Here is a 12,067-nt window from a genome sequence, read left to right as displayed (position 1 = left end):
TTTCTGTTTATTTTTCAAGCAATTTTTTTTTTTTGTTAATTTTTTCCATAAAATATCGTACAAAATATGTTTGATTATGCTCTTCCTCTACTTTTGATAACTAAGTGCCTCTTCAACATCCTTCTTCGAGCCTAGGAACACCGGAGACCGTTCGTGGATCTTTTGTGGTACGATATCCAAAATATCAATTTTTCCATTACTTGCCTTTCCGCCCGCTTGTGTTATAATGAAAGACATTGGATTGCACTCATACATAAGACGTAGTTTTCCATTTGGAGCAGATTTTGTTGCTGGATAAATGAAAATTCCTCCATATTTGATTGTACGATGAACATCGGCAACCATACTGCCAACATAACGAGCCCCGTAAGGTTTTGGTCCATCTTTTTTAGCTGATATGTACGCTTTGAGTCCTTCGTCCCATGTGGCACTGTATCCTTCGTTAAGGGAGTAAATTTTGCCTTGCTCTGGAACTCGCATATTATGTTCAGTGAGAATGAATTCTCCAATGGCAGGATCATATGTGAAGCAGTGCACTCCGCTTCCCGGTCCTAAACATAACACCATAGCTGTAGCGGAACCATATAGAGCGTACCCGGCTGCCACAATATTCCTTCCAGGCTGCAATGCGTCTGCGACTTGTGGTTCTCCTTCAGTTTGCTTTCTATAAATAGCGAAAATCGAACCGATCGACACTAAACAGTCAATATTAGAAGATCCATCCAAGGGATCGAAGCAAACAATATATTTTCCTCTTTTCTCAGTTTCAACTTCAATCACTGTCTCATTCTCCTCCGATACCAACAGGCAAGTCGTATAAGATGATTTCAACATATTTATAAACAATTCATTGGAAAGAACGTCTAATTTTTTCACTTCCTCGCCCTGAACATTTATTTCTCCTGCAATACCGAACAGCTTGGCAATTCCAGCTTTTCGCACAGCCGAAGCAATAGCCTTGATGGCGGTTTGAATGCAATTGAGAAGTTGAGAGAGATCGCCGGTGGCATGCTTGAACTTTCGTTGCTCCTGCAAAACGAACCTAGTCAGGGTCATGCAGTTTACGTCGAAACCAGGACCTTGTTGAGTCATGTCGTTAGCTGTAAAATGAAGAACTATTGTTAGTGAGAATTCAATCGAGAATTGAATAGTCATGCACCCACGGAACTTAGCAACCAAATCATGCTAAACCTTGAAGTAATTTAGAATTTCTTTTATTGGATGCCAACAATTCGAATATTTTAGTAGCAAAAGATAAACCAATTTCTGTTAGGTTAAAAATGTGTTAATTTCCACATGAAGGGTGCATGCAAATGAAACGCCAGCGTCACTTACGTTCACCCATTTTGAATGATGTTTTTAATAATATCTTTTCGCCTTAATATCCCTTTTAACTTCACTGTAAGAGAATTATGTAAAATTTTAATATATACTTGTGAATTGTGGGAATTAGTATGTGCACAAGTTAAATGTGGTGTCGTGAAATACGATTTAGTTAACCCAACCTAATGTGTGAAATGAGTTCCATTTAACGTGGTTACCGCAGAAGAGTAAATGTGATGATAACCCTAACAAATGTAAAAATAGTAAAACCAAGTTTATGAGCAAAGCTGGCATTGTATGCATTATGTATGCTCACTTTAAAGCTATACGCTCTACTGTGAAGTCAATGGTCAGAAAAGCGTGTAAAAGGTACCTATTGTCGAAGCCGCCCTTGGCCACGGTTTGGTCTCACGCTCGCAATTCTCGTAATCCAACTCAATCTTTCCCTTCTTCTATCAGCGTCGCTGACTCCACTGCCAACTCCCCACAACAATCCTGCGACCTTATTTGCACCTACTTTTCTTCAGTGTTTTCTCTCTCGAGCCCTTCACCCTCTACACTTTTCATAACAACAGACTCCTCCAAATCTCTAGCCATTCCTCTCCTTACGCCTTCCTTGGTTGAGTTCCTCATTGGTAACCTTAACCCCAGTGTCGGACCTGGCCCCGATGGGCTTCCTAATCTCTTCATCTTTAACTGTAGAAAACACATATCCCTCCCCCTGTGTATAATCTACAACAAAAGTCTAGATGAATGCTATTTTCCCCGTCTCTGGAAAGAGGCCCTTATCATTCCTATCCTCAAGAGCGGAGACCCTTCCCTTGCTGTGAACTACCGCCCCATTTCTCTTCTCTTCTCTTGCTCCAAAATTCTAGAAAGATACGTCAACGACTGGTTCACCGCGCACTTCGGTCACCTCATTGTCAAAGAGCAGCATAGTTTCGTGAAACATAGATCAACGGCTTCAAATCATCTGGGCTTTACCAACTTTGTTGCTAAATGCTTGAATTCACGACAGGAGGTACATGCTATTTATACCATTTTCTCCAAAGCCTTTGACACCGTTGACCATCATATTCTCCTCTCTAAACTTTCATTGCTAGACTTCCCTCCCTCAGCCATCTCCTGGCTTTCCTCCTATCTCTCATGCCGTTCCTGCAACGTTTCTTTTCATGGTCACTCATCTGGTTCCTTCTCTCCTTCCTCTGGGGTTCCCCAAGTCTTTACACTTGGCCCCCTACTCTTCCTGTTTTTTATCAATGACCTCGGCTCCATTCTCACCTGTCCGTATTTGCTTTACGCAGACAACCTTAAATTGTTTGCCTCTGTTTCGTCTCCGTTGGACTGTGATAATTTAACCCGGTGGTGTTCGGTCAACAAGCTAACACTGAATGTCGACAAATGCCACTAGATGCGCTATTCCTTTGAACCCTCCCCATCATCCTTTTCTTATTCTCTTAGTGGACAACCCCTTTCACTACTGACCTCCTTCAAAGACCTGGGTGTAATATTCGACGATTAACTTCGTTTCAATTCCCACTTCGTTGACATCATCAATAGAGCTTGCAAAATGTCTGGTTTTATCCTACGTTCCTCCTCCGACTTCACCTCAATCCAGCCCTCCTTAACACTCTTCAATTCCCTTGTCAGAAACATCCTTGAATATTGTATCGCCTCGTCTCATTACACACGTAGTGCGAACATTTTTGATGTGCCCTTCGCGGAGCTCGAGATTTACTTTCACTCCCCAATCCCGAAGTTTTGCCGGTCCTACAATGCCCTACAGCTTGGGTCCTTTGACTCTATGTCCCTCTCTATCTTTAAGCGTAAAACATGCCGTTTACTTGCTCCTCCCTCTGAGGACAACATGTAATAAGAAATTTGCTTTCTGTGTATTGTCCTCATTAAAGAAATAAATAAATTATCACAATTGTGACTCACAAAAGCCCACAAACTAAGGATCTGTTGTTATTCCGTTGAGAATGTTGAACAGAACTCGAAAATTCTTTATGAAATACTCTACAAACTCCTTCAAATCGGGATATCTCCCTCATTACTCAATAAAACTCATTAAAAAAAGGAACGTTCCAGTAACACCAGCGAAATATTTCCACTAGAAAGGTCGCGTTGGATAAATTGGTAATCTTCAAAGTTCGTGTGTTGAACGTAGTAAGCAGAAACGTGTATTGATCGAAGAATTCCTACACCACACCTAACTTCATGCACTTACTAGTATAGTATTTGCACTAGAGTTCGCTGGAAGGCTCAATATTCAGCCCAACTCAACCCAACAAGTCCAAATCTAGCAGGATTCTAGAGTTCTAATCTACGACCTGCTCAAAGAGCCCTTTTTTGGAGTTTGCATAGCGTATATATTAAACCTTGAAAAGGTTGGATGGCCCTATACGCATGGAAGTAACAGAATCGACGGCGCTCCTTCGGGCGTTGAACAAGTTCGATTGCTTAATGCTTCCACACTAGTATCAAGTGCAGATCTTCTAAACTAGGTCGAGGAGATACAGAAACTATATGCAATGAAAATGAGAATCCTCTTTCTAAAGTTTATGCCATTAGATTTTCTGTTGTAAATTATGGTTATTCGATGCGAGGGGGTCAAAAATGGCTCGCTATGTTCCAGGATGTGGTCCTCTCCAGAACCGTCTAATGCGCTCCGACTTTCCAAAAGGGTACTCTAGATATTCAACTATTTTCTGAAGTCCTGGACAGATCTCCTCCAAGTCCCTCCGAAAATATCTCTGTCATCCGGCGAATTAGTTACAATTCATGTTTCCTACAGACCGGTAGTGCCCGCAGAACCACTCCAACGTTTTGTGAATAACATGTGTAGGTGCTCGTACAACAATCGGCAAGGTTCGTTCACAAACTGGTCGTCCTTTCCAAAAACTCAATTTTCCTAATTTATATGCTCGCGACGTTGCTAGTCTAGTCACTGTACATTGCCCCATACAATTGCCTGGTAACATTTCAAGGACTTCAGGAGCAACATGCACGAGCTATCGCCGCTTGTGCACAAACGAGACAGAGTGCTCACTAACCTGTGGATGCGTCCGAAGTACTTCTCTTTGATTTGTGCGAAAAAACCGACACTCGATCGGATCGACAGCAAGCGCTGGCCAGGCTACATAAACCAAGCTAGATACCCCATTCATATGTTTACGTTTGTGAAGGTTTGTTGAGATTTGACAAGTCTGTGGACGCGCCAAATTGGCTACAATCGCTAGCAAACCTACGCAAACAAAGCCAAATACTCTACCGAGACGTTTGTGTTTGCGAAGGTTTCTTGAGGTTTGGCAAACATGTGGATTCGCCAAAATATTCTCGCGATAGTTCAATGATATCTCCCCCGCTGCCAGTTCCTAGTTCACAATTACACGATTGTCTAAAAGAGCAGGTATAAGCGGCAGACGGAGAAAAATCAACCAGTAAGAAATTCGAATTCCACTCAAGTCTAAAATAAGTCAAAAACGAACTGAAGAAAGAAAGTTAACCTCCGTCTTTTGTTTGTTCCCCCCACCCAAACTCAATATAGAACGATGTCATTGACTACATGGCTACCACCAAGGCATTCGAGCGCGTGCCAACGAGGCACTTTAAGTGAGCAGCACTTACGTCTAGCTGAACCTTTCGAGTTATTGGAATAGCTCTTCCTTCGCTATTTTATTTTAAATAAATAATACAATAAGCAGAGGGAATTCCAATGGCAGATTGCATCAAATAGATAACAAAATTCAGAATACAGCCACAACCTCGTTTTTAAATGAGGCAAGGAAGAAATCGAGGAACCAAGCTTTAAGCGTTTATGATCGCGAAGCGTTCGAGGTACAGAGGAATAAAACTAACAAAAGGCGCAAAAGGCACTTTGGAAACACTAAAAGTGTGAATGTTACAACATGAGTCCTGGCCACGTTTCTTGGAAGCTTTTAAACAGCCATTCAGACCATTACAAAGCTTGAACAAGATGCAACGAAGTTTGTCATCGAATATTACACCCAGGTCTTGGAGTTGGTTAGTAATGAAAGGGTTTGTCCACTATGAGAATAGGAAAAGGATATTGGGGACGGTTTAAATGAATAGCACATCCACTCACACAAACTCGAAACTTGTTAGCACTGATGAAGGGAACAAGTGGTTCCCGAAATATCGGTATTTGCAAGAATAAATACCCACACCAACGAAAAGAGAAACAACAAGTTTTTATTACTTCAACAGAAAATAGTTTTAGATCGTAGGCATATAGAAGACAGAGGCAAGTTAATTGAGAAGGGAGATCATTTATGGAGACTGCAGAGAGGACTTGAGTCTTGGCAGACCTTGGATCCAGCAGTTGAGACGAACCATTTTCAGTTACCTGTAGACCTGTAGTGGGAGCCACATATTGAATTATTTTGAAAGTTGTTAAGTGTAACTCCTCATATGCCAGACAAAAATGATTAGACCCAAGCCTTTAAACAACTTCATTCATGCAATCAGGTTACTTATTTCCATGGGAACCGAGGCTCTATTAAAGGCTTATCTTTTACCTTTCTGAATATCTGCCTCTGTCCCGGTTATTTACGGCTGACCCATTTCTGGCACTTTTATTGTCACTTTACACCCATACCATATGCAGATATTCTATTTAGCCTATTTTTGAAAGGTCTCTTGTACTCCTACTGATTTTGTATTTAACCTTTGCTGATATAAAAGCTTTCACCCTATCTAGCTAACGAGGAAATGCAGGGGACAATGGAACAAGTGCATAAAATGCAGAAAATAGGCACACATTAGGAGGAAGAAAACACTGATCTTCAGGGTTTCTAGGTATGTGTAGCTCAGTTCTTCGACAAATGCGTTCCTCTTTGATGACTGGGATTTTTGACTAGGAACAAGGATTTGACTGGGAACAGACAAAGTTTAATCTAAAATTTTCACTCCCCAAATATTATTAATTAATATTAATAATTAATTAATTAATTAGTAATATTCATTTCGGACATAGCAACAAATCAGGTACCGTCGCCATCTGAATTCGAGACGACCTTAGTGTTCTTGCCCAAGGTCGAGGGGATGAATTTGTATGAATTCAGTGTTTTCAGCACTGCTGGTGTGCTGACGACAAATTCTGGAAGAATTCTTGGCAAGCGACCATCAATATCTAGCCTTCGAAGCGATTGACACAACCTCTCGAAGATTGTCACCTTGCACTCTTTCTGTGCGTGAAACGCCGCGAAGGTTAACACCAGGAGGTTTGTTGCAGCTCTAGGAGCAGGTCGGGCCGCGCTGAAGACACTGTCAGTAGGTCATCGAGATGCGACAAAAATTGCAGAGCTCCAGATGAAGTGCCGCTTGATACAACGTTTAAACGACCGGGAGGAAGCATGTACCACAATGACCCTGAACTACCGTTTTCATACTGACCAGTTTGTATGCTTGACACTGCTGGGAAAGTGCTCGAAAAGTTCATCATCAAGTACACTCGCTGCTACTGGAGGCTCGCCCCCACGGCAGTTCTCCTTTGGAGCAGAGAGATCCATAGTTGATGCTATCATATAAGTCGTGGATGCCGTTCATCGAGAGGAGATTTAGACCGTCGAGCTCGGCAGGTGGTGCTCCTCGTAACACTTGATGTCAGACATGTCTTTAATTCCGTAAGATGTAAAGACATAATAGACACACTAGACAATACTTCTAACGTGCCGAGCTATCTGTTACCAATATTGAGAGATTATCTGAGGAATCGCTTTCTTCTCCATAAGACACTAGAGGGTCAGCAGAGGATGGAGCTCACGCCGGGGGTAGTGTAGGGGTACATCCTAGGGGCGGACCTCTGCAACGCTTCCTATGACAATCTGCTTAGACTCGACATGCCAGAAGAGTGATCGGTTATGCAAATGATGTTGCGGCGCTTGTTACTCGACGCACTTTTGAACAGGCGCAAGGCAGATTTGGCATATTGATACGACGGGTAATCGGACAGATGACTCCTTATGGTTTCATCCTTGCACTAGAAAAACCGAAGTAGTCATTCTGACTAAAAAGGCGCTACCAGACGTTCCATATCGATAGACGAGTCGATAATCGAGTCAAAAGCAACGGTTAATTACCTTGGATTAACGCTTGCCTGAACTTTTCCCAGCAAATCAAAGCAGCAGCAGACAAGACTAGCTGGAGTTTCGGCCTTAAGTCAGCTAATGGTAAGCATTGGGAATAATACGTTCAACGCAGTCTATTCTTCACTACGGTGCAGAGTCATAAACTGACGCTCTTGGTAAAGAAGTGTATCGTAGCGCCATGCGCAAGTAGAGAGATAGAGAGTTTTGTGGGTGGCGTCTACGTCATGGTTATCCTGGGAGTAATTCCTGTTGCCCTTCTTGATAAGGAGGGTAAAACCATATACAAACGCATAACGGAAGAGCCAAGGGAGGTGGCTGCTCATGAAGAACGGCAACGCGCCCTAGATGAGTGGCAACTCTCTTGACAAAATGAAACTAGAAGCAGATGGACTGCTACTCATTGGCAACGTTGATGCGTGACAGAATCGAAAGTATGGTGAGGCTGACTATTTCCTTACCCAGCTCCTAAGTGCGTATGGAGCTTACCTGGAAAGAAAGGAAAGAAGGTGTTTTGCAATGAAGTTTTGAACGGGTGGGACGGGATTGCTAAGTCCGCCGCTCACTAAATGGCGGACCGGATCAGTTGGAAAGCAACATGTTTTCTCGGTTATGGTCCACGAAACCCTCATTCTTGAGCAAGCACCCAAGTTGCAAAATATGTCACTTGCGGTTTCATCCAGGGCAGAGGCAACTTATCAAGAATCCGTCGATTCTGAAACAAAATTATAGTTTAGGCTCGATCGACTTAGCTCTTCATTATAATTCATATACATGTTTTTGAATTAATATAAAGGAGCAAATAAAAGCTTGTAACCACTCCGGTCACGCTTCTCCCAGGACAGAGGTGAAGCAGCGTCTGATGAGTTCCCTCTGCTCTGAAGAAAACCGCAAGTAATATATAGGGATCTCTCCAGATAACATTGACAAGGAAATACTGAGGAGCACAAGAGATAAAACTCTACCGGTGGAGGGGCCAGATGATTGGAGTTCCCTTTCTCTTCTCTATGGTTTGAAGGCTCCCTAAGGTGGCAGAACTCGGAGACTACCCCAAAGTAATGTGACAAACGGTTTCAGTCTAGCTCTCTAACGATGGAGAGGTTGTTAGTTGGTATGTTATGGTGTACCGTTACGGGAACTAACACTCTATGCGTGAATGCATTCATTTACCCTATCCCAAAAAACAGGCCTGACGAGAAGGGGCTGCAAAAGAAAGTATTCCCTCTAAGTCCGAAGTTTTCTCGGATGGACGGAAAAAAATTCAATTAAAAAAGGGATAATAGAGGACTTGCATAATTTTCGCCCCGAATTTGTCGTTTCCGCATAATTTTCACTTCAAGTTTGGTTTTTCTTCTACGACCCTCCGACAAGGTGCTGGTATTAATATTTCCTAATGATACGATCTACAATGGAAACAGGACCAACGAGAGCTATTTTGAAGGCACAGCCTTAAGATTGGACAAACTGAATTTCATGAAATCCGATGAAATTAATAAAAGAAAAATATTACCATTTTCAATTTTTATTGGTGTTAAGATTATTTTTAATTCCGTTTTTATTATTATATTATCGTTACAGCTGATGTTACGCAAGTGATAAGTAAATAGACGTTGGTGATACAAACCAATAGGAACGTCCATGACCTCAGCGGAATTAAGGAACTAGGAACGTGGCCCATACTGCTCAACTAATAACGAAGCTATAAAAGAACCTACTAATCCTGAACTGGTGAGCTCTTAGATAAACTTGTTAATTTTAATCAACAATAATATTTAGCTAAACAAGCAAATGCTATCTGTGCACCTATTCACTTCCCCTATACCATCTCTTGCTTCAAATATTTCTTATCATTAGAGAGAAATTCAAAAGATAACCCCAAGAACCAATACTTTTCCACTAATAAAAAGCCGGCATATGTCGCTATCACACGCGTAATCATACTCATCCAAAGTCCCATCCGATTATTTTAGATTCTAATTTATAGGCAACAACCTCATATCAACAGCTTCGAAAGAGAAAAAAAAAGATTTAGACTATTTTTATTTTTCATAGCTTCCTGATTCTATCTAAACCTAAACAACCCACGTGTCACGCGTACGTTATTTTCGTATATATTTTTGTTTAAGATTAGGCAGGCGCTGAAGAAGTTCTGATCACAAGACTCTTTGACCTACAGGCAAAGTCATGGAATCTTCCTTGGGAAGCCTAGGAACCGTGAGTTAATCGAACCTCTGGGTCTTTATTTATTAGGTCCAAAATTCCATTGTAGGCTGAATGTAACACGGTTAGCGAAGTACTAGCCCCTTTTGGATCACTGAACTCGTTCGAGATCTTTTTTCCATCAATAACAGATTGTCTCATATTTTCTTTTTGGAAAATCAATAAACTTCACCATGCACCTTACATAATATCAGAGAATGCCATATTCAGGAAATATCAGTAACCATTCTCTCGGAAAAACAACCAGCAGACTTGTATCTTTTACCTTCACACACCCAAACAAAAAAACTGGTTAGCGATAGTAATGCATTTTTGGTATTGTTTTTTCCGGGTTTCCAAGTCGCTCAACTTGATAAAGTGACAATATAAGTCTCACTGGAATGTGAAACGACTGAGTTCTTATTTTCTACTGGTTCTGTCTTTGTTATGGGGACTGAATTTCATGCTTGAATGGTTAATTCCTCGCTAAATGCCAAGAATTTCTATTAGCATATGGTACCCAAGATATACCTCAATTGGATCAATCGAGCCTAGTTCTTACGGAACATTCAATTTTATATCTTTTTAGCTGAGATCTACGAATTCTACAGATACAAACAATCAACACCGGCTGATAACATCTCCCCAACACTATCTCCAATGCAAGCACCAAATGTTACGTTAAACCCAACACCGATAATTAAGATCTTTCACTGAATAAACATTGCAAACTTGAAATTTTCACTTTAATAACCAAAGACATTCCAACCATTTTCCCCATTATGGAAACATATCTAAAAATATTCCCGAACTGTATAAAAATGGGGAAGAAAATCCGATCACCACTAACCTTCCTAGTGAACAACACGAAACAGTCGAAAACACGCTAAAGACTGATCTCTGGCTGAGCGAAAGTATTTTTTATTATGTGAACCCACATACATACATATATATATTTATATTATTAAAAGAATTGAGGGAGTGGATTGGATAGTATACTCTGGTTGGTAGAGATCCAAGAACTTTTTATAAAATATTTTCTTGAGATTTTCAGAAGCTCTTTTTCAATTAGGACCGGATCCAACTAATTCACTACGTTGAATTGATGGTATTTAGTAGCTCATATATGCAGGTCCTCAATGTAAAATACAAAGCAGTACTTGACTTGCAGAGCATTCTTAACAGGGATTAAATTTAGCAACATTTATGTTGCTTACTTGTTGGCAACTGTTGCCGACTGTTGCCAACTTTTTTGGTATAAGTTTCGGGTCACCGCAACTGAGTTACCAGATTTAGTGATTTGCCCTACCAATTTGTAAGGATACTGGGTCTCTCCGCTTCTCCTCAGTAACATGAAATACTCTTGAGGCTCTGACATTCCACTTTTTTAAGGAGGAAAAATAGCTGAAAAATCTGAATAATGTAAGAAAGATATTTTGACTCAGAAACATTTTGACCAAGAAAGAACTCATATCCAGGACTTTAGAGAAAAAATTGGGACCAAGGATGGAAATCATGCAGACCCATCTTTCTTTTCTATTCCGGGACTCCGAAAAAATTCCGGATCCAGGTGAAATTCCCCCCTTTTTTCCTCCTGAAATCAGAATAAGATCAACTAAAAATACTTATATCTTTCCATCCACGGTATAACTGCCAACAAATGTGCTAATTATGATACCAAGCTAGCCCGCATAATTCTAGAATACAACCACCTCGGGTATGAACACATAAACGAGTCTTATCAAACACTTGATATTGGGGGCTCGAAAGTCAAGTCCATACCAGAAGAATCCAAGAGATCGCAAGTAAACCGTAAACAACACAACAACATTCAGTTCTCCAAAGTTCTGCGCATGTTGGCTCTCACGACTTTGCTGGCTGATAGTGGGTCCGCAGGTTAGGAGTGTGGAAAACATAAAACTTATCTACGTATCTTATGGAAGACGAGCCCACTAGATTGCAATGAACTTTAGATGGCCGATAATGTCTCCATGAGACGGATTCAGACCAGTATGGGGGCTCATATGTATATAATTTGGTCTCCCCTATATGTGGGCATTCTCGCCTGCGCTCTTGAGATATTTTTAAATTCATACTCGTATGAAGCCGGTTTTCATCAAGGAAATGTTTTGACGGGGCTGAATGCAATTATGATATGACTGGGTCCACGCGAGAAAGCTCGCCTATATAGATTGCATGAAGTGTAAGTAGTTGCTATGATTATTGTTATTTAATTCATACTAAAGCGAGATAATTGCTAAAGAAAACTGAAAGAGTCACGCCGAATCGTATTATATCACTTTATTTGATAATATTTTTTTCGTTGCAAATATTTTCATTTATCTGCTCCGAAGTACAACTAATAAGGCAACTAGATGCCATGATCAACCAGAATGGATCATTTAAGAGAATCAAAACCTCGGTATGCTGTTTAT

General features: G+C 40.9%; 1 protein-coding gene across 2 annotated transcripts; it reads right to left on the bottom strand.

The window, feature by feature from the left end:
• Positions 1-4: 4 nt before the first annotated feature.
• On the bottom strand, positions 5-10,556 carry LOC119650930 (fructose-1,6-bisphosphatase 1). 2 transcript variants are annotated; one of them, XM_038054156.1, is made up of 3 exons: positions 10,483-10,544; positions 1,336-1,399; positions 5-1,100 (listed from the first exon to the last, which is right to left on the bottom strand). In XM_038054156.1, the coding sequence occupies exons 2-3, from the start codon at positions 1,343-1,345 to the stop codon at positions 88-90; spliced, it is 1,023 nt and encodes a 340-aa protein (XP_037910084.1). In that variant the 5' UTR covers positions 1,346-1,399; positions 10,483-10,544; the 3' UTR covers positions 5-87. The 2 variants fall into 2 exon arrangements, with proteins under 2 accessions (XP_037910084.1, XP_037910085.1); XM_038054157.1 differs by lacking the exon at positions 1,336-1,399 and having other exon boundaries at positions 10,483-10,556.
• Between the last annotated feature and the right edge of the window lie 1,511 nt (positions 10,557-12,067).

This window comes from Hermetia illucens, chromosome 3, assembly GCF_905115235.1.
Source record: "Hermetia illucens chromosome 3, iHerIll2.2.curated.20191125, whole genome shotgun sequence".
In the NCBI taxonomy this organism is placed as follows: Eukaryota; Metazoa; Arthropoda; class Insecta; order Diptera; family Stratiomyidae; genus Hermetia; species Hermetia illucens.
Note: the sequence above shows the minus strand (reverse complement) of the source record. Positions and strands in the feature narration are given on the sequence as shown.